Source organism: Magnolia sinica, chromosome 19 (assembly GCF_029962835.1).
Source record: "Magnolia sinica isolate HGM2019 chromosome 19, MsV1, whole genome shotgun sequence".
NCBI classification, from domain to species: Eukaryota; Viridiplantae; Streptophyta; class Magnoliopsida; order Magnoliales; family Magnoliaceae; genus Magnolia; species Magnolia sinica.
In genome coordinates, this window is record NC_080591.1 from 51,380,154 (window position 1) to 51,403,812 (window position 23,659).

At 43.6% G+C, this 23,659-nt stretch overlaps 1 protein-coding gene across 5 annotated transcripts in view; it reads left to right on the forward strand.

Moving 5' to 3' along the window:
- The window catches only part of LOC131235424 (uncharacterized), a 102,836-nt gene that overhangs the window by 57,891 nt on the left and 21,286 nt on the right, over positions 1 to 23,659 (forward strand). For all 5 annotated transcript variants that reach the window (XM_058232608.1, XM_058232612.1, XM_058232611.1 and 2 more), the window contains exons 11-12: positions 20,046 to 20,115; positions 20,196 to 20,270. In XM_058232608.1, the coding sequence (XP_058088591.1) occupies positions 20,046 to 20,115; positions 20,196 to 20,270 (145 nt within the window). The remainder of the gene's footprint in view (positions 1 to 20,045; positions 20,116 to 20,195; positions 20,271 to 23,659) is intronic.

Here is a 23,659-nt window from a genome sequence, read left to right on the forward strand (position 1 = left end):
GTTTCAATTAGACATTATTAATTAAAGCGGTTTGCTTAGAAAGTTGTTGATGTGATAATTATTTGATTTGGCTTATATATGTGGATTGGCTTTTGATAAATGATAACTAATAACTTTTTTGAACATGCTTATAATTGATAAAATGAATCATCTTTTAGGCATTTATATATATATATATATATATATATATATATATATATATATATATATTCACTATTTATTATATTTGTCCTATTTTTAAATTAAAAAATAGAAGTATCGTGTAGCTTACGCTACATGCTACGTATTTACACTACACACTATAGAGGGTTGAGTGCTACGCATCATGCTACTGCTATTTAAAACATTGACACGTATATAACCATAATGTCACATGTAAAGGGCGTATTTGGATGGGCAAAATGGATAAAACATATGTATCAGTGTGGGGCCTGCACGTGTAGTGGATTTCAAAATCCATGGAAATCCCGCATGGGACCAAATGCAATTCCATCCCCCCTAATCCCAACCCTTTCCATCCTCTCCAAACGCTGGATGGAATTTGCACGGTCCCAGATGCAATTCCATCCCACCTAATTCCATCTAATACCTTGCACCAAAAGCCCCCTTGACTAACAAAAGCAATAATTCCCCTTAAGCCCTAACCAAGAGTCTCAATCCAATGTAATTAAAGAATAGACAAGAGAAGGTGCTAGGTGGGCCATATAGTTATTGATTAGGACATCTGAGCACCGATCTGACTATACCAGAGTAGGAGAGCTCCCGTTTCTTTATGGCTAGGTGATGCATACATGGGGCCCTGTGGGCTCAATTCGAGTGCCTATCCCGTTAAAGACCCCACATGCATGATTATGCATCTTTGAAGGCCCCACATTGGGAAGATGCATGTGGGCTACTTAGTTTGATCATTCTGACCATTGGATCATCGTCATTGGACAACTCGATCATGGGCCATAAAATAGTTTAGTTTATTTAGTTTTTTATATGTTTATTATTATTATTTTGTCTCTTTGCTTTTTGATGAAGTAAAATCTCCTGTGATTGGAGTGATTTGGTGTGATGCCATGGATTGATTCCAAGTTATCCTTCTCTCTTATTCTTTTCAATCAAATGGTATTTCTTCACTTTTCTCTTTCTCATTCTTTCTAGTTTTCTTTTCTTCTTTCTCCATCAACAAACAATGCCCACCTCCATTCTTGTTCTTCCTTCTTCCAACCCTTACACCTTCAATCTACCTGACCAATACTTCCACCGACCGTACAACCGTACGGTCATCCCTATCCATTCCCTCCTATCCATACAACTGTACGGACAGATTTGTATGGTTGTCCGTAGGGTCAGCCTCCCCCTCCCATTTATCCATTGTTTCCCCTATTCAAACCCTAATCCCTAAAACCTCAAATCCCAACTCTCGTTTCTTAAAATTCTAACCCTAAATTCCTAAAACCTCAAACCCTAATTCCCAAATCCAAAACCCCCAAGTCCGCAAACCTTGTTTTCCCGAAATCTGAAAATCTGAACCTCTTTGCCTATTCCTTAAACCTCAAAATCAACCCAAGCTTACCAACCCTAATAAAGTCAAGTACTTCCCTTGAATGATGATTAGTACCTATGCTTAGATAGAAGTTCTACCTTCCATAGATCCTGATTAAGTGATATTTTATGCTACATTGTGGGACTGTCGGATAGCTTGAATTCGAACATGTTATGTAACTGAATTTCTTTAAGATTTGTGATAGATCAGCTTTACTTTGTGTTTTATTGCTCTAATTAATATGTTATTTAAGTTCTTTACATCATTCTAGGTTAGATCATCTATCTTGCGTCAGCTATAAGCTGGAGCATAAATATTATTGATGCCAAGCTTGGAGAACATGCGTGTAGACTGACTTTGAGGTAGAGCCTTGGTGAATACATCAACAAGTTGATCCTAAGACCGAACATTGGAGACATTACATATGAAGTGACAACACAGTTTAATATATTTGGTTCTTTTATGATAGACTGGATTGTTTGCAATGTTGGATATTGTCTGATTATCATTAAACAACTACATACGTAGATTAATCACAAATCCCTTTCTTTCAATAGTTTCTTGATTCACATTAGCTCACATATAATGCAAGGCATTGCTCTATATTTTGCTTTAGCGCTTGATTGAGCCACAACACTCTGCTTCTTACTCTTCCACATAATTAGATTTTCTCCTAAAAACGTACAGTGCCTAGTAAACGACCGCCTATCTGTCAAAGAACCTGCCTAGTTCGTATTAGAATACCCAATGACCTGAAGACAATTGTTCCGTAACACAATAAGACCTAAGGTGCATGTCCGTACAAAGACGAAATGATCTGCATTGAACAAAGCCATAGTTCATCACAACTTTGTTGAATTTGTCAAACCATGAACGTGGTGATTTCTCCAACCCATAGGTCGTCTTTCTCAGTTCACACACCTTGTTTGACTCCCCCTTAGCTACGAATCCAGCTTGCTGCTCCATATAGACCTCTATGAGATCGCCATGAAGAAATGCATTTTTAACATCTGGTTGGAAGAGGAGCCATCCATTATTAACAACCATGAAGAGGATAACACGAGTAAAGTTCAACTTGGTAACATGAGAGAAAGTTTCGGTATAATCAACACTAAGGGGTCGAGTATACCCCTTGGCAACCATGCAAGTCTTCAAACGTTCAATATTACCATCAATGTAAAACTTCATGCTGTATACCCACCTGCAACTAACGACACTTTTACCGACAAGTAGACCGGTAAGCTCTCAAGTGCTATTTTGATAGAGAACAAGCAATTCCTCCTTCATTGCTTGCTTCTATTCCTTATGTAACAGTGCTTCTTGATATAACTTAGGAATAGAATGAGAGGACAATGATAGAGCAAATTTGCGACAAGTGGAAGACAAGCATTGAAAGGAGAATTATTTGGAGATAGGATGATCGGTTCATGCAAGCTTACCTTTTCTCAAGGCAATAGGAACATCATACCTATTTGGGGAAGTCACTAGATTACTATGTTCGGAAGAAGATTTGGCTAATGAAACATCATGATTGGTCCCACCATCTGTCCGTTTTCATCGTGAGCAGACTTTTAGTTGAGGAGAAATGGGAATAGAGGAGTTGACGGAGGTAGGAGATTGGATTATATCTTCTTCAACTACAACAGATACATGCACAGCTTCCACAACAAGAGATTTATTGTCTTGTGAGAAGAATAGAGTGAAGTAAAAATATGTAACATCTTTATGCACATATTATCTTCAAAGTGAAAGACTGTAACAACGTTGACCTTTTTGTGTCCGTGAGTACCCAAGGAAAATGCATTTAATGGCTCTATATTCGAATTTATCTAGGCTCAACTCCAACTAGTAAACAAAACATACACATTCAAAAACTTTGGGAGACGGAGAAAACAACGGACTATCTGAAAGTAAAACTTCATGAGGTGATTTACCCATTAAAATAGTTGAAGGCACTTGGTTTATCAACAAGCGTGTCGTGAGTACTGCATCACTTTATTAACTTTTGTGAACATTTGTGTGAATAAAATAAAGCACGAGTCACCTCAAGCAGGTGATGATTTTTCCATTTTGCAACAGTTTTTTGTTGTTGTAGGGTGTGGGCACACGATGTTTGATGCAATATACTTGTTTTAAAAAATACATATTAAAGGATTGGGACATATATTCCTTGGTATTATTTGAACGAAATGAAGATACTTTCGTGTTAAATTGGTTGTTGTACTTCCATGTGAAATTTCTTTAAAATAGAGAATAATTTAGATCTATCTTTCGTTAAGTAAATCTAGGTAATTTGTGAAAAATCATCAACAAATGTAACAAAATACTTGTACTTTAACCTACTAGAAAATTTGACAATCCTTAAATATTTCAATGGGCTAAAGAAAAGGGAGTGAACTATGTTTTTCCCATTTATGGTGGAAGAGTAACATGATGATGTTATTCAATTCACACACTTTGCACAGTAAAACTGAGATAGACGACAAGGAAGGGATAACGCCTTCGAGAGTCTTCAAGGATGGATGATTGAAACGACAGTGCCATTGATAAGGGGAGACATTCTTTTATGCCCTCCGTCAATCTTCTTTGTTGTCTTTAAATCCTAAAAAAAAGGCAATGTGAAAGGTAAAAAGTCACAAAGTAGTTAAGAGATTTGGTGAGTTTGCTAACGGATAGAAGACTTAAAGGGAATTTAGGAACACTGAACAAAAGACATTGAAAGGAAAGAACATTGATGGACAATACCCATACCACATACTTTGGATTGGGTATCATCTGCTAATGTGACAGATAATCTCGTTAATATTGTATTAGTGGAGGAAAATGCACTAGATTCACTTGTCATATGATTAGATGCTCCAAAGTCATTAACCAATAGAGCAAGGAACTTGGATTCTAAACAGGCCACACCCAAGGACACTATTGTAGTCGTAGGAGCGGAAGGAGTAAAAGAAGTAGCAAGAATAGGTTAATTCTGGAGTTTTTTCAACAACTTGGAATATTGCTTGGTAGTTGTATTGCAGAAGTGGAGCTAGCCGGATGAAACCCACTACTCTTTCTAATGTGAGATGCTTGATCAGCCTATGTTGGCTTTCCATCAAAATTCCAATATTTTTCTATTGAATGATTTGCAAGCCTAAAATGGGTTTCCCAAGTCCACGACCTTTACTACTGTCTCCTCCTACTTCACCATAGCTACCTTAATTACCTTTACTACCGCGACCACTCCTGTCTTATCCAGTTAATGATGCAATTACAGAGCTATTGTTGACTTTGATTGTAGTCCCTAGGAATATATGGTGGAGGTGTGCGTATACCTTGTTTAAAGATGACACATTCTTGCCACCCAAGATCTATTCAAGAACCGACTCATATGTAGGCTTCAAACCCAACAAAATTTTATTCACTTGAAACTCCTCATGTTGTTGGTTGCTTTTCCAAATATGTAGTGGGAGGCAAGGTATTCCGTAATGGTAATGGTGGCCATAATGGCCACCATCGTTACTTCTACGTTTCGGGTTGTAACGGTTGTTATAGCTCCCGTAACGGCCGTTATTGTAACGCCCCAGACTCGGTAATCGGACTCACAAGGAACCCGATAGCCGGTTCTGGCCGCAACAGCCTCCGTAGTACCCCATTCTCGGCTCCTGAGGCAGGTTCCGATCCTAAGATCCTACAAGGAGGATTTCCATAATAGTATAACCGTTTCCAATACGAGCATACCCCAAGATCATAGCAAGTATATCTGAGAATAACAAAGCACACATCACAAAATCCACTAAGAATTTAAACTTTTACAAGCTTTCAAAAGGTCCAGAAGGACATACATAAGGTAATAGAAAAAGGAGAGAAAAGTCTGCAACATTGGGATCCTCAAGCTCGACTCTACTCCAAGCTCTGCCGTTACGACGCCTACCTAGGATCTCCTGCACGCATCAATCGTGCATAAGCTTATAGAAGCTTAGAGGGTGGTGAAAGTGTGTGAGAATGGTGCACAGAAGAATAGTAGAAGGTACAGGAAGAGAAACATGCTCAATGACAATATCACTAGCCTTACTAAGGCTTATCATGAATACGATGCAATGACTACTGGGCGCCATACCAAGGCAATGCATGAAGGGGCTTATGTAGCCGATGCGAATGCGATGCAAAGTAATGCCAGTGCTCCTAACCAATCCACATATCAAGTACATTTCCAATCATAAGGAAATCACCGGGGTCCATTACACTGCTGGATGACTGCCGCTCTATAGACCCTGCACAGTCAAACAAGCGTAAGAGACCTTACTACCCTGCCTGCGGACAGCCAATCACCAGTAAGGCCTTAAGGTAGCGGACCCATTTACGAGCTGGTCAGACTCAACCTAGCAATGCCTCCTTACATCAGGCGAGTAAGGCCACACCCCTACCCAACCTACTACACGACAGTGGGAGTTGTGGCCTAATGGTATAAGGCCCTCATGCGCTCATAGTATCCACTCGGTCACGGCGTTGGGAAAGATCCTTTGTACCATGAAAGTTTTGAAAATTTCACCCATGGGCATCCTATGCACCCGGTATGCTGAAGTATCATTTCTGGTGTCCACACATGGCCATCCACGAATATCCCTGCGGAGGCGAGGCCCTGATAAAGCAAGTGGTGGTATCATCATGAAATGCGATGCCAATGCATGAGTCACACATACAGTTCATGCACAAGCTTCAGGCACTCAATGTGCACGAGGGGAGAAACTCCATCCCTCTATAACCACCATACAATGCAATCAATTCACACAGATGATGCATATGGGTGGGTGCGCTACCTGTAGAATATACATTCCTCCTTCCCAAGGAGGGACATGGTCTAGATAGAAGTGAAGTCCTCTAGTGGGGGCCTAACACTTTAGGGTGACCCACAAGCTAAGAGAGTCATAAGGTCTTAATGGAGGAAACGGTCCTAACGAAGTCCAAGGTGGGCCTTCAACCACCTATAAGGGCCCTATGAGTCTACCTTAGGGCCATCAAGGAGGACATCCAACCTCAACTGGGTCCCAGAAGGTAGCCCGCTACCCAGATAGAGTGAGGTCCAATGCCCAAGCAATCCATAGCCTAATGGGCTTTACACAAAGCCCAACTCATAGGCAATATGGTGGGCCCTCAAGTAAGGTTTGGGCCCAACCATAAAGGTCATAACCCACATATTGTGATGGACCTCATGGGCAACCCAATAGTTCAATCATGTGGGCAATTTCACACTTAGTACAAGTGAGTTGGGCCTCGCATCATAGCCCAAGTACAGGGTTAATTTGGTGGGCAGCCATGGGCCCAACTACTTGCATATTATATCCCATAAACCCATCACAATAGGTAGAAGAGTATACGCCCAAAGGTCAATGGGCCTACTCAGAAGGTTTAGTCTAAAAGGCCCAAGGAACTAGCACTTCACCACATACTGTAATCCAATAAAGGCCCAATCTTGGGTGGGCCTTAGATGAGTTCTAATTACACCCAAAAAATATTAAAGGAAAGAGGGAAGTAACTGATTAAATCACCCTCAAATCTGGTGGGCCATGCTGCCCCAAGACAAACATTTATGGGCAGCAACATTGGGCCCACTGCTGAATTTCCAGCCCACCCGTTTCCTGGGTTTGTTGGAGTCCAGCAAAGAAATTAATTTATAGTGTATTTAATTCCTGATTGCCCACACACATCACTGTGGGTCCCACCAGATGAGAGGGAGGGATGTACAACACGTATTTCAAGTGGGCCATGCCGCCAGAATGCAGGCCCAACAGCCCAAGGCAAGGACGTCCCAAGGGTGGGACGACCCAAGCTATGGACGGCCTGGCCTTTTCACTAAGGTGGGCTCCTCATCCCAAGTGGGCCCCACATGGGACGTCCACCAAGGGTGGACCATACACATATGGGCCCCACAAAATGGGAGGACAGCATGGAGGAACAACATACAGCATGGTGGGCTTGACCATGGGCGGTCAACCCATGATGGGCGTCCACCAGCTGGACGTCCATCATGGCCCGTTGGTCCAGCCACATGGGCCCACAATCTAGGCCCCATGGCCCTTTGGAACATCATGAGATGGGCCCTATAGACATGCATAAAGGCTCCAATGGGCTGGGCCCAATAAGTTCCATAGTTGCAAAGAATGCAGCAAGGTTAGAGTAAAAATCAGCAACATACATGTTGCTGTACTGAATTTAGGCCATCCAAATGGGTGGGTTCTGGGCCTCCAAAATTCCTGAAATGTGGACCCAAGGTCCCTCATCAGGCCTATAACAAGGTGGGACCCAGAAAAATGGCCCATCATCTGAGAAAGTATTTTTATATTAGGAATATGCTGCTGGACTGCACAGCAGAAATTTCTGGCAGTCCACTAAGTTGGCCCACCCTTTGGTTGCCCAAATGGGGTCCAATGGGGCTGAAATTTGGTATGATGGTAGGTGGGTCATGCAACTACAGGAATCACATATTTAATAGTATCATTCTCCCCACCAAATAACCAGAAATCAGGCCCCAAGGTGGCCCAAAAATCCGTCCAGACAGTTTCTGGACAGCAACAATAGATTGGAATCAAAATAATTATAAACAGTAATAAAAATGGGATTTAATCCCAGGAAATTTGAGGATGGACCACCCTAGTGGGCCCCACAATTATCCAGACCATCCCTCCATCCAAAATACCTTTGCATGTGCCCCAATTAGTTGGATTTTGGGGCCACATGTCATAGGGTAGGATGCCATGGGCGTCCTCCCTCTTTTGGGTGGCTGGATTTTTGTTGGCCCACAAGGTGGGCCACACACCATAATCAGGAATGAAAATAAGGGAGAAGGAGAGAAGGGAAATCCGGCCATAGGGGATGGGCTCCGCCACTATTGAGCCCTCCCAAGAGTAATCTCACCACACATCATACATAGATTTACATCTACAACATGGATCTTACACATGCATGGCTTATGATCAAAATGTATGGTGGGGATGCCATCCCCACTATGGTTATAAGGTTTAGATGACCCAAACATGATATGATATGAAAGAAAATTACCATGATGGGGCCCATAGAGAAAGGCCCCATGCATGGATCATGCATGCATAAAGTGGACTATTAGGCCACAACCATGGGATTGTGTGGGATCTCCATCATGGATTGGTGGGTCCCACACTTCCCTCATGAAAGAAGGAGAACATCTAAGCCAAGAAAATCAGATTTCTTCATCTAGAGGAGCACCCACCTCTTGGATCTTCAAGCTTCTACCACCACTAAGAACTCCAAGCTCTAAGGGTTATGATTCTATGGCCAAGATGGGATTACAAGGGTGGGGAGGGGAAATGGGGAAGAAAATGGGCTGGAAAGAAGGGAAGAAGGGGCTGGACGTCCCAAGCTAGGAAGGAGGAAAGAAGAGAAAATGAGAAAGAAGGGAGAGAGAGGAGTTGTAGGGAGGAAATGATGGTTTGTAAGGTGTTGAGAAGAAAAACCATAATGAGTTTTCTTGTTTAGAGAAAGAAATGATGGCCATGTAAGGGATTGAGAAGAAAAATAAATGATAACTTCTTGGTTAAAGGAGGTAATGATGAGTTTTGGAAGAAATCTCACATTGGATTTGCTAGGCCTAGATAGGCTAGTAGCTAGGTAGGGTAGCTTTATGGGAGAAAGTGCTCATAGGGTGGGCTCCACCTTGAAAAATGTGTACACCCTACAAGTGGGGTCCACAATCATGATCAAAGGTCAAGAATGCTCGGGTCGATATCACAAGATGCGCATGTCGGAATCATACATGAGATGCGGCGTTGGAACCGCGGCAACGATGCGGAAGAAATGGCATGTCTCGGGTCGATCCAAGTCGGGTTTATATGATCGAACTCAAGGATGACTGCAAACACTACCCGAAGCTTGCAGGTCGCCGAAATTTGACCGGCAGGACCGCGGGACCAAAATGGACGAGGTGCATACACACACACATGCACACATGCGAACTCTGGTCGGGTCTCACAATCCTCCCCACCAACAAAGAAATTTCGTCCTCGAAATTGACAAAACCGAAACAACAAAAATGCGTAAACATATATATATATATGTATATATATATATATATATCTCAATCATCAATCACAAGAGAAGGCAATACAAGCAATCAATCATCAAACAAATGGGAATAACACTCTAATCAGGGCCTCGAGTTCCCAAGTTGTCTCGGCCTTCGAATGATGTCCCCATTGCACCTTCACCAATGGAATGACCTTGATCCTGAGGACCTGCTCTTTTCGATCAAGAATACGAATCGACTGCTCAATGTAGGAAGCGTGGTGGGGAGGATTGTGAGACCATGTTGAGCACTTGCAGATTGTGCTGGAGACCCTCTGTGCCCACCAGATATATGCGAAGCTGGAGAAGTGCGAGTTTTGGCAGGAGGAGGTGAAGCTCCTCAGTCACGTGGTGACGAGGGAGGGTGTTGCTGTGGACCCCTCGAAGGTCGATGCAGTGCATCAGTGGGGCCAGCCCACGAACGGTTTATTGAGGGTTTCTCCTGTATTGCAGCACTGCTGAACCAGTTGACGTGGAAGGGCGTCGAGTTTGTCTGGAGTGACGCTTGCGAGGAAGCATTTACGGAGTTGAAGGACTGCCTCACGTCTGCTCCTGTTCTCACTCTTCTTAATGGGAGTAAGGGTTTGTTGTTTTCACTGATGCCTCCAGAGTTGGCTTGGGTGCTGTCCTGATGCAGCACGGGAAGCCAGTGGCGTATGCCTCGCGCCAGCTCAAGGTCCATGGGTTGAACTAACTCACCCATGATTTGGAGCTTGCAGCGGTTGTCTTCGCACTGAAGGTGTGGATGCATTATTTATATGGGGTCAGGTTCGAGCTCTTCTCAGATCATAAGAGCTTGAAGTATCTATTTTCGCAGTTCGAGTTGAACCCGTGTCAGAGGCAATGGATAGAGCTGTTAAAGGACTGATTTTGATCTTCAGTACCACCCGGGCAAGGCAAACGTGGTGGCGGACGCGGTCAGCCGTCAGCCACGCGGCCTGGTGGCTCTGATGATGGTGCAAGAGTGGCAGATGCTCGAGGGTGTTTCAGAGTTTGACTTTGAGTTCGGTCTGCAGTCTTCCATTGTTCAGCTTTTGAACTTGTCGATTCAACCCTCTCTGGTGGCTAGGGTGATCGAGGCTCAGCAGACGGATGAGTCACTTCAGGAGTACCGAGCAGAGGCCGCATGACAGATTGGTTCCGATGGTGGATTACGCTTCAGAGGCCGATTGTGTGTCATGGACGTGCTAGAGTTGCGTTGTAATCTGATGACCGAGGCACACCGATCGAGACTTACTATTCACCTGGGCTCCACAAAGATGTATTGTGATATGAGGAGGCAGTATTTTTGGCAGGGGATGAAGCACTAGATTGCTAGTTTTGTGGCCGAGTGTGACACATGCCAGCGTGTCAAGGCCGATCACTAGAGACCCCCTGGTCCCTTGCAGCCGTTGAGCATTCCAGAGTGGAAGTGGGAGCACGTATCGATGGACTTCATCGCAGGTTTGCTGAGAACTCAGCGTGGTCATGATACCATCTGGATTATCGTCGATCGTCTGACGAAGGTGGCTCATTTCATTCCAGTACGTGCTTCCTGGTCTATGGACCGACTTGCAAAGGTGTTCATTGAGGAGATAGTGAGATTGCACGGCGTCCCAGTTTCGATCGTTTCAGACCGAGACTCCAGATTTGTCTCAGTTTTGGAGGAGTTTCCAGCAGGCGCTGGGGGTCACTTTGCATCTCAGCATCAACCAGATCCTTGAGGATATGTTCAGAGCTTGTGTGATCAACTTTGCGGGTAGTTGGGATGAGCATATGCGCCTCGCCTAGTTCGCATACAATAACAGCTACCAGGCGACTATCGGCATGACTCCTTTTGAGACACTTTATGGCAGACCGTGTAGATCTCCTAGTTGTTGGACTAAGGTAGGAGAACGTCGTCTCATAAGTCCCGAGCTTGTGCAGCAGACGTCAGATGCTATTGATGTTATTAGGCAGAGGATGCACACAGCTCATAGCCGGCAGAAGAGTTTTGCTGATGATCGGCGTCGACCCCTCGAGTTCGCAGTCGGGGACATGGTATATCTCAAGGTTTTGCCTATGAAAGGCGTGGTTCGCTTTGGTGTGAAGGGCAAGCTCGCACCGAGATTTATTGGGCCTTTTGAGATTACCGAGCGCGTGGGTGTTGTGGCCTATAGGCCTGCCTTACCTCCTAAGTTGTCCGCGATCCACGACGTGTTCCATGTTTCTATGTTGCGGAAATGTGGGTCGGACACTATTCCTGTGATTGATTGGCAGCCACTCGAGGTCCGTGAGAATGCTTCCTACATTGAGCAACTGATTCGTATTCTTGATCGGAAGGAGCAGGTCCTTAGGACCAAGGTCATTCCCTTGGTGAAGGTGCAATGAGGTCATCATTTGAAGGCCGATGCGTCTTGGGAACGCAAGGCCAAAATTAGAGAGCGTTATCCCCATTTGTTTGATGATTTATTGCTTGTTTTGCCTTTTCTTGTGATTAATGATTGATATATATATATATATATATATATTTATATGATGTTTATACATTTTTGTTGTTCCAGTTTTGTCAATTTCGAGGACGAAATTTCTTTGTTGGTGGGGAGGATTGTGAGACCCGACCCGAGTTCGCGTATGTGCATGTGTGTGTATGTGTGAGTATACGTCCGCCACCACGTTTGCCTTGCCCGGGTGGTACTGAATATCAAAATTATAGTCCTTCAACAACTCCATCCATCGCCTCTGACGCAAGTTCAACTCGGACTGCGAAAATAGATACTTTAAGCTCTTATGATCCGAGAAGAGCTCGAACCTGACCTCATATAGATAATGCCTCCACACCTTTAGTGCGAAGACAACCGCTGCAAGCTCCAAATCATAGGTGAGGTAGTTCAGCTCATTGACCTTGAGCTGGCGCGAGGCATACGCCACTGGCTTCCCGTGCTACATCAGGACAGCACCCAAGCCAACTCTAGAGGCATCAGTGAAAACAACAAAACCCTCACTCTCATCAGGGAGAGTGAGAACAGGAACGGACGTGAGGCAGTCCTTCAACTTTGTAAATGCCTCGTCGTAGGTGTCACTCCAGACGAACTTGACGCCCTTCCACGTCAACCGGGTCAGCGGTGCTGCAATACGGGAGAAACTCTTGATAATACTCCGCTAGGCCAAGGAAACTACGGATCTCGGGTGCGTTCGTGGGCTGGCCCCACTGACGCACTGCATCGACGTTCGAGGGGTCCACAACGACTCCCTCGTCACGACGTGACCAAGGAACTTCACCTCCTTCTGCCAAAACTCTCACTTCTCCAGCTTCGCATATAGCTGGTGGGCACGGAGGGTCTCTAACACAATCTGCAAGTGCGCAACATGGTCTCACAATCCTCCCCACCACGCTTCCTACATTGAGCAGCCGATTCGTATTCTTCATCGGAAGGAGTAGGTCCTCAGGACCAAGGTTATTCCATTGGTGAAGGTGCAATGTGGTCATCATTCGGAGGCCAAGGCATCTTTGGAACGCGAGGCCGAGATTAGAGTGTTATCCCCATTTGTTTGATGATTGATTGCTTGTATTGCATTCTCTTGTGATTAATGATTGAGATATATATATATGTATGATGATGTTTATGCATTTTTGTTGTTTCGGTTTTTTCAATTTCGAGGATGAAATTTCTTTGTTGGTGGGGAGGATTGTGATACTGGACCCGAGTTCGCATGTGTCTGTGTGTGAGTATGTATCTCGTCCATTTTGGTCTCCCGGTCTTACCGGTCAAATTCCGGTGACCCGCGAGCTTCGGGTAGTGTTTGCGGTCATCCTTGAGTTCGGTTATGTAGACCCAACTCGGATCGACCCGAGACCTATGCCATTTCGTTCGCATCGTCACCGCGGTTCTAACGCCGCGTCTCATGCATGATTCCGACATGCACATCTTGTGATATCAACCCGAGCATTCTTGACCTTTGATCATGATTGTGGACCCCACTTGTAGGGCGTACACATTTTTCAAGGTGGGGCCCACCCTATGAGCACTTTCTCCCATAAAGCTACCCTACCTAGCTACTAGCCTATCTAGGCCTAGCAAATCCATGATGAGATTTCTTCCAAAACTCATCATTACCTCCTTTAATCAAGAAGTCATCATTTGTTTTTCTTCCCAATCCCTTGCATGGCCATCATTTCTTTCTCTAAACAAGAAAACTCATTATGATTTTTCTTCCCAACACCTTATAAACCATCATTTCCTCCCTACAACTCTTCTCTCTCCCTTCGTTCTCATTTTCTCTTCTTTCCTCCTTCCTAGCTTGGGACGTCTAGCCCCTTCTTCCCTTCTTTCCAGCCCATTTTCTTCCTCATTTCCCTTCCATCCCACCCTTGTAATCCCATCTTGGCCATAGAATCAGAATCATAACCCTTAGATCTAGGGGTTCTTAGTGGTGGTAGAAGCTTGAAGATCCAAGAGGTGGGTGTTCCTCTAGATGAAGAAATCTGATTTTCTTGGCTTAGATGTTCTCCTTCTTTCATGAGGGAAGTGTGGGACCCACCAATCCATGGTGGAGATCCCACACAATCCCATGGTTGTGGCCTAATGGTCCACTATGCATGCATGATCCATGCATGGGGCCTTTCTCTATGGGCCCCATCATGGTAATTTTCTTTCATATCACATCATGTTTGGGTCATCTAGACCTTATAACCCATACATTTTGATCATAAGCCATGCATGTGTAAGATCCATGTTGTAGATGTAAATCTATGTATGATGTGTGGTGGGATTACTCTTGGGAGGGCTCAATAGTAGCGGAGCCCATCCCCTATGGCCGGATTTCCCTTTTTTCTCTCCTTCTCCCTTATTTTTATTCCTGATCATGGTGTGTGGCCCACCTTGTGGGCCAACAAAAATCCAGCTACCCAAAAGAGGGAGGACGCCCACGGCATTCCACCCTATGACATGTGGCCCCAAAATCCAACTAATTGGGGCACATGCAAAGGTATTTTGGATGGTGGGATGGTCTGGATAATTATGGGGCCCACTAGGGTGGTCCATCCTCTAATTTCCTGGGGTTAAATCCCACTTTAATTACTGTTTATAATTATTTTTTTCCAATCTATTGTTGCTGTCCAGAAACTATCTGGACAGATTTTTGGGCCACCTTGGGGCCTGATTTCTGGTAATTTGGTGGGAAGACTGATACTAATTAATATGTGATTCTTGTAGCTGCATGACCCACCTACGATTATACCAAATTTCAGCCCCCACGGACCCCATTTGGGAATCCAAAAGGATGGGCCAACATAGTGGACTGCCAGAAATTTCTGCTGTGCAGTCCAGCAGCATAGTCCCTCAAAAACTAAAATTAAAAAATACTTTCTCAGATGGTGGGCCATTTTTCTGGGTCCCACCTTGTTATAGGCTTGATGAGGGACCTTGGGTCTAAATTTCAGGTATTTTGGAGGCCCAGAACCCACCCATTTGGATGGCCTAAATTCAGTACAACAACATGTATGTTGCTGTTTTTTTACTCTAACCTTGCTGTCTTCTTTGCAACTATGGAACTTATTGGGCCCAGCCCATTAGAGCCTTTATGCATGTTTGTGGGGCCCATCTCATGATGTTCCAGAGGGCCATGAGGCCTAGATTGTGGGCTCATTTGGCTGGACCCACGGGCCATGATGGACGTCCAGCTGGTGGACGCCCATCATGGGTTGACCGCCCATGGTCAAGCCCACCATGATGTATGTTGTTCCCCCATGCCGTCCTCCCATTTTTGTGGGGCCCATATGTGTATGGTCCACCCTTGGTGGACATCCCATGTGGGGCCCACTTGGGATGAGGAGCCCACCTTAGTGAAAAGGCCAGGCCGTCCATAGCTTGGGTCGTCCCACCCTTGGGACGTCCTTGCCTTGGGCTGTTGGGCCTGCATTCCGGCGGCATGGCCCACTTGAAATACGTGTTGTACATCCCTCCCTCTCATCTGGTGGGACCCACAGTGATGTGTGTGGGCCATTAGGATTTAAATACACTATAAATTAATTTCTTTGCTGGACTCCAACAAACCCAGGAAGCGGGTGGGCTGGAAATTCAGCAGTGGGCCCAATGTTGCTGCTCATAAATGTTTGTCTTGGGGCAGCATGGCCCACCAGATTTGAGGGTGATTTAATCAGTTATCTTCCCTCTTTCCTTCAGTATTTTTTTGGTGTAATTAGAACTCATCTGAGGCCCAACCAAGATTGGGCTTTTATTGGATTATTATATGTGGTTAAGTGCTAGTTCCTTAGGGCCTGTTTGGCCGGGCAGGCTGGATTGGATTAGCTTGTATTAGAAGGGATTGGAAGGAGTAATCCCGGGATTGGCCGGGCGTGCCAAACAAGCACGATGAAATTCTGCCTGGATTGGAGCAATCCCACGGGATGGCCAGCAATCCACTGACATCACCATCATTACCTTGAAATCCACCCAATCCCTCCTAATCCCACCTAATCCCATGATTTTTGCCTGAGACATGTTTGGATAAACAAATTGGAAGGGATTGGCTGGGCGTAATCCCGGGATTGACCAGGCGGGCCAAACATACTTGGTGGTAGATGCCCTGGATTTAGCAATCCCATGGGATTGCCTGCAATCCACTGACACAGTCATCATTGAATGCAATCCACCCTATTACAATCTAATCCCGTGGGATGGGCCTGTCCAAACACGCCCTTAGGCCTTTTGGACTAAACCTTCTGAGTAGGCCCATTGACCTTTGGGCCTATACTCTTCTACATGTTGTGATGGGTTTATGGGCTATAATATGCAAGTAGTTGGGCCCATGGCTGCCCACCAAATTAACCCTGTACTTGGGCTATGATACGAGGCCCAACTCACTTGTACTAAGTGTGAAATTGCCCACATGATTGAACTACTGGGCTGCCCATGAGGCCCACCACAATATGTGGGTTATAACCTTTATGGTTGGGCCCAAACCTTGCTTGAGGGCCCACCATATTGCCTATGAGTTGGACTTTGTGTATAGCCCATTAGGCCATGGATTGCTTGGGCCTTGGACCTCATTCTATCTGCGTAACGGGCTACCTTTTGGGACCTAGTTGAGGTTGGATGTCCTCCTTGGTGGCCCTAAGGTAGGTCCATAGGGCCCTTATAGGTGGTTGAAGGCCCACCTTGGACCTCGTTAAGACCGTTTTCTCCATTAAGACCTTATGACTCTCTTAGCTTGTGGGTCACCCCAAAGTGTTGGGCCCCCACTAGAGGACTTCACTTCTCCTTAGAGCACCTGTCTATGTATCTAGACCATGTCCCTCCTTGGGAAGGAGGAATGTATATTCTACAGGTAGCGCACTCATCCATATACATCATCTGTGTGAATTGATTGCATTGTATGGTGGTCATAGAGGGATGCAGTTTCTCCCCTCGTGCACATTGAGTGCCTGAAGCTTGTGCATGACCTGTATGTGTGACTCATGCATTGGCATCACATTTCATGATGATACCGCCCCTTGCTTTATCAGGGCCTCGCCTCTACAAGGATATTCATGGATGGCCGTATGTGTGAACTCCGGAAATGATACTTGAGCATACCGGGTGCATAGGATGCCCATGGGTGAAATTTCCAAAACTTTCATGGTACCAAGGATCTGCCCCAACGCCGTGACCGAGTGGAAACTATGAACGCATGAAGGCCTTATACCGTTAGGCCGCGACTCCCACTATCGTGTAGTCGGTTGGGTAGTGGTGTGGCCTTACTCGCCTGATGTAAGGAGGCATTGCTAGGCTGAGTCTGACCAGCTTGTAAATGGGTCCACTACCTTAAGGCCTTGCTGGTGATTGGCTGTCCGCAGGCAGGGTAGTGAGGTCTCTTATGCTCGTTTGACTATGCGGGTCTGTAGAGCGACAGTCATCCAGCAGTGTAATGGACCCCGGTGATTTCCTTATGATTGGAAATGTACTTGATATGTGGATTGGTTAAGAGCACTGACATTACTTTGCATCGCATTCGCATCGGCTACATAAGCCCCTTCATGCATTGCCTTTGTATGACGCCCAGTACTCATTGCATCGTATTCATGATAAGCCTTGGTTAGGCTAGTGATATTGTCATTGAGCATATTTCTCTTCCTGTACCTCCTACTATTCTTCTGTGCACCATTGTCACGCACATTCACCACCCTCTAAGCTTCTATAAGCTTATGCACGATTGATGCGTGCAGGAGATCCTAGGCAGGCATCGTAACGGCAGAGCTTGGAGTAGAGTCGAGCTTGAGGATCCCAGTGTTGCAGACTTTTCTCTCATTTTTCTATTACCTTATTTATGTCCTTTTGGACCTTTTGAAAGCTTGTAAAAGTTCAAATTCTTAGTGGATTTTGTGATGTGTGCCTTGTTATTCTCAGATATACTTGCTGTGATCTTGGGTATGCTCGTATTGGAAACGGTTATACTATTATGAAAATTCTCCTTGTAGGATCACAGGATCGGAACCTGCTTGAGGAGCCGAGAATGGGGTACTACCGAAGCTATTGCAGCCAGAACCGACTATCGGGTTCCTTGTGACTCCGATTACCGAGTCTGGGGCGTGACAGTTACGGTCTCTTTTTTTTTTTCTTATTTAAAAATAAAATATTAAAAAAAAAAAAAAACGAAGAACATGTAGCGACCCCGTATTGGACCGTTACGGCCTCTACAGGTGGTGTAGTGGGCCATTTCGAGGGTTGTAACGGCCTTTATGGGTCCTTTTTTCCGTAACGGCCTTTATGACCTCGTAACATGTAACGGTTGCTACCGATACCTGTACGTAATGGCCTTTACGACACACCATGGTGGGAGGTTGCTACACATTCAGTTCCTCTCACATTCCTTTACGTTTGGAATATTATTTACCCAAGGATTTATCTCCTTGGTGAAATCAAAATCTCTCTTTAAATAATTGGTACATACAAGAGATGTTTTTATTAGATGAATACATTACTTGCAATGCATCCCACACTTTCTTTGCAATATCGAAAAACATCATGTTAGTATTGATGGATGTTTCCATATTATTTTACAACCATGTCATAATTTGAGCATTCTCCCGGATCTTTTATTCATATGTATTAGAATTCTCATCAGATTTTTCTGTGGTTTAGTATTTCAATTTTCCCTTTGCCATTAAAAATACTTGGATGACTTGGACCACTGGCAGTAGTTTGTTCCATTTTATTTAATAGAGGTTATTTGAGCCCGCAAAAAAATAAAATAAAAATTAGATAGATTTATGAATCTAGTTCTCGAATCATTTCTCACTTCCATCTAGAACAAGGGACTAGAATATATGCCACAAGTTCATACGAACACGGGCTGACTTTTTGTGATGATCAAGAATACTTTTATCCCCTTTTCCCAAATGAATCATTACGAAGGCCCGACACGACAGAAAGAAAAGGAACCACCATAAGTTTCTTAAAAGATTTTCATCACAAGCACACACACAAAAGGATATGGTACATGGGAAAAAGATGGTTTAGATTAGAAACAAGATTGATACCATGTAGATTTGTATAATAGAAGAAATAAGAGGAGAGAAGTCATGAGGACATTTGTGCACCATGCAGAATATACCAGACGAGATTTTTGGCCCCTGTTCCAACATCTCTATGGTTGGATGATTATTATATGGGGCCCGGATTGAGTCCGTAGCCATGTTGGAAGACCCCACATGCATGTTTATGCATCTTTAAAGGCCCCATACTGGGAAGATGCATGCGGGCTGCATATAGGAGCTTATAGACACATCTAAACTGTTGGATTCATTGGATACACTTATCAGACCGTTGGATCTTGGACGTGGACCGTTGGATCACTTTGGACTGTGGGACGATGGATGCATTGTGGACTCTTTTGGACATTGGACATTAATGGACAGCTTTTCTTTCTACTTTATAGCTTTTCTTTCTAGTTTATTTTGTTTCTTTTGGGCTATTATTTTATGTTTTAATAAAAATAAGGGATATTGGACGTTTTTTTAGCAGTAAGGGTACTTTTGTTAAAAAAAACACCCCAAGAGACTATTAAGGGTGGACGTGTGAAGCCCTGGGGGTGATTATGCATCGAACTAAAATTCTCTATTTTGCTTTGAGCAAAGAAAACCTCCTGTGATTGGAGTTGGTGTGAACATCCCCTCTCCTCCTATTTATATTAATAATAATCAAGTGAAAAAGACAAAATCACTATTAAGTAACAACACCAAAAATTCCTTTTCAGTCCTAACCAAGAGTCACAATTCAATTTAACTAAAGAATATACGAGAAAGTGCTAGGTGGGCCATACATCTGTACAGTATATTTCTCATGTGTTAACATTTACCAATGAAAGAATTGAAGATTTTGTGTATTTAATATGGTAGCAAAGTTCAGCTTTGTAAGTCCACGCATTCCCTTTATCTTGCTCTTGGATTTTGTCTAACTTGTCATTTGGTTGTTTGCAATGTGAGGCAACACAGGCAACCGGATTTAGGATGGATGAAGCGCTTACAACAAATACTTGGTCGGAAACACCAGCGTAATCTGCATGTATGCACTTGACTGTGAATAATTTGACAAGCACATTCTCATCTCTGCCTTCCTGATTCGATTATTGCCATGCTTTGCAGGCAATTTATGTTCTGCATCCGACATTTGGAGTGAAGACAGCAATCCTTGCTTTGCAGTTGCTTGTAGATGGCGAAGTAATGTGCTGTTATCTTGTCTGCTCTTTCCTTCACCATCTTTTATCATTTTATCAATGGAATGCTAATGCATTTGATTTAGGCTTTTTGAAAAATTATGGGAATTAAAGTTTCTGAAAAACTACCAAAGCAGGCTTTTATGGTTATTGTGGCCAAGGGGCAAAAAACCAGCAAACAGCCTGAACAGTAGGTTTTAGAAAAGATTTGCTTTCAAGTCCCACATGTCTCTCCCTTTTGCTCACTTTTTCAGTTACCAGAATGCCCTCAAATTATCCTCGAAGAATCCTTGCAGTTATGATAAACTGTCATGGAATATATTAGCTGCTGCAAAGCTGTTACTAAATGTAGAATATTTCATAAGAACATTAGCCATTGGTAGATGCTGAAATGGGCCAGACTGGAGTCACGAATCAGCTTTTATTAATTGGTGGCAGCCAACATTCACTATGCGCGCGCGCGTGTGGGAGCAGGCGTGCACGCGTGATAGTAACGTCCAAAGCTTTCAAGTGACACGTGGCATGCCCAAACCTCTATCCAGATAATCTATTCAACCAATACCATTGGGGGCAAGCCATATTGCAAAAATCATGCCAATCAAGTGATCCTAAGCATCCAATCAATAGCATCATAGTTGGTCAATGAAGATCAAGTGGAGAAACAAAATCGGTCCAATCACCATCTTGAAACATATTTTCAATAGATCCCAGAGTGGATTGCTTATAAATTCCCAAAAAACCACTTCAGTTTGATGATGCTAACTGCTAACCATCCAAGTTATGGCTCATAAAAGATTGATGCTTGTAACAATAATCCACATTGAAAGGGATAGGATCATGTGATTGGTGTGATTGTTTACTTATATAGATTTGATGATTTGAAATGCCATGTACCACTTGGTCCTTGCTCATGCCTCAGTGGTAGATTCACAAGACTTTCAACACGTGGTCATGGGTTTGAGTATCCATTGTGGTGTGAGTGTGTGGGTGTGAGTGCATGCGTTAGAAAAATGCCATGTACCACTTAAAAGGATGTTGCTAATGTTACCATAAACGCACAGTTATGCATGTATGTCTACATATGTGTATATGTATAGGAGAATGATCTAATAGTGTCGATCATACCACCATCAAGGAGTGTAAATTCCTGCATATATGACTAAATCATGTGGTGTGGCCCACCTAAGTTTTGGAATGGCATAAATTTTAAGTTGTCCCTTCATCTACATGGGGCCCGCATAATGAACAATTCAGATGCCATATAAACAACATGGCGGCCCTAGACAAAACAATTGTGGGTGTCCCATCCACATTGTTTCTTGTGGTGTGGCCCACTTGAGTAGTGGATCTGGTTGATATTTTTTTTTCTTTTTCTTTTTTGTCGCACAGGGTATAAAAAGGGGGCACACTTGATGGATTGTTGAATTTCCGAAAAACATCTTGTCGATGCCTACAGAAGTCGAGATTGCCATAACTATGGGTCTCCCATGTAGTTGACACTATAGGATCTTCGAAGTGTCAAGCAGAGTCAGCTCACTGTGATTTGTTTTGTACATCTAACCCGTTAAGGCAGGGGCATTTTCACACCGAGCTCGAGTGGGGTTGCCTGTGGGATGCAAGGGCACCCTCGGGGTGGGCGGCCTGTGTGAGGCGGTGCCCATGTGATTTGGGACCCATGAGGAGGGTTCGGCCGAGGTCCTAACCCATTAGATATGGGGCCTAGGCTATCAGATAAAGGGATTGATTCGTCATACTCTAATAGTTCGAGCTTTTAGAGCAAGTGGTTAATTATCTTGCGTCAAATTGGTATTAGAGCGGGAGGTCTCGTGTTTAAGACTCCTAACCGGGGGTGATTAATGCAAGAACATTTTCACACCGAGCTCGAGTGTGGTTGCCTGTGGAATGCAAGGGCACACTCGGGGTGGGCGGCCCGTGTGAGGCGGTACTAATGTTGTCAAATCACATATTCAATCGCATGCAATCAGCATATGTTGTTCGCATATGCGATCGCACAATCGCATATGCCATGTCATTTTTTTTAATAATAAAAATTTGAAAAAAAAAAATCTAAAAATTCTATTTAAAAAAAAAGAGAAAAAAAGAAAAAAAAAAAGAGGAAAAACTTGTCTAATTAGTACACATGATTGGATTGGGTTATTTTACTTATTTCATTATAGTTTGCGTGTTTCATTAAGTGATATATTTAATTACTTATATTATATTATATGAATTTTAACAAAACAATCAACAAGCTACATTAAAAGATAATTATTATAAACTTCGAACAAAGAAATTTTACTGATAAATGGATAACGTGAAACAACTTACAAGGTATAACTTACAACTTAATTTACAAAAAGTAAGTACAACTTATAAAATACAAAAAATAAACATAATTGAAATAATTGTGGAGAGATTAGAGTAAGAGAGAAAGAGGTGTAAGAGAGAAAGAGTAAGAGATTTAGAGCTTTGGAGTAAAGAATAGTGAAAATAGAGGGGATATGAGTGCCTATTTATAGGCAAAAGTTCTCTAAATTAAAATAATGATAATAATAATAAAAAAAAATTCTTCCGCTCTTGGCTATTGGGAAATATGTGATCGCATATGCAGCATGTGATCGCATACTCGCATATGCGATCGTATATTGGTCGCATATAAAAGTATGCCATGGCATACTTGCCAGGATTGCATATGTCATCATGGCATATGCGATTTGATCAACAGTATGCGCATATGCGATCGCATTTGACAACAATGGGCGGTACCTATGTGATTTGGGGCCCACGATTGGGGGGGGGGGGGGTTTCGACCAAGGTCCTAACCCATGAGATGTAGGGCCTGGGCTATCAGATAAAGGGATTGATTCACCATGCTCTAACAGCTCGAGCTTTTAGAGCAAGTGGTTAATTGTCTTGCGTCACCCGTCCATCAGTTGTGCTCCCTCAGGTTATATACGACTTGAAAAGTAACTCTATCCATAATTCAAGTGTGCCACATCAAAGGGAATAGTGGAGAGGGGACGCCCACCACGGGTGGATATTTGGATCCCATCATGATATTTATATGCCATTTGACTCTTTCATTGAGTTTGCCTCACCTGGATGAAGAGACAATTAAAAAATCAGGCCATTCCAAAACATAGGTGGGCCCCACCACATAGTTTTAGGCATGAATTTTTTGGAGAGGGGATGACTACCATATGTGGATATGTTGAGCCCACCATTATGTTTGTATGCCATTTGACTATTTCATTGTGTGCTCTAGCTGGATGAATGGGCATTTCAGAAAATAGGCTATTCCAAAACATAGGTAGGCTCATTTTAGAGGTTTTAGGCATGATTTGGCACTATTGCATGTGGTGTGGCCCACCTACGTGTCGATTCTGCTGATTT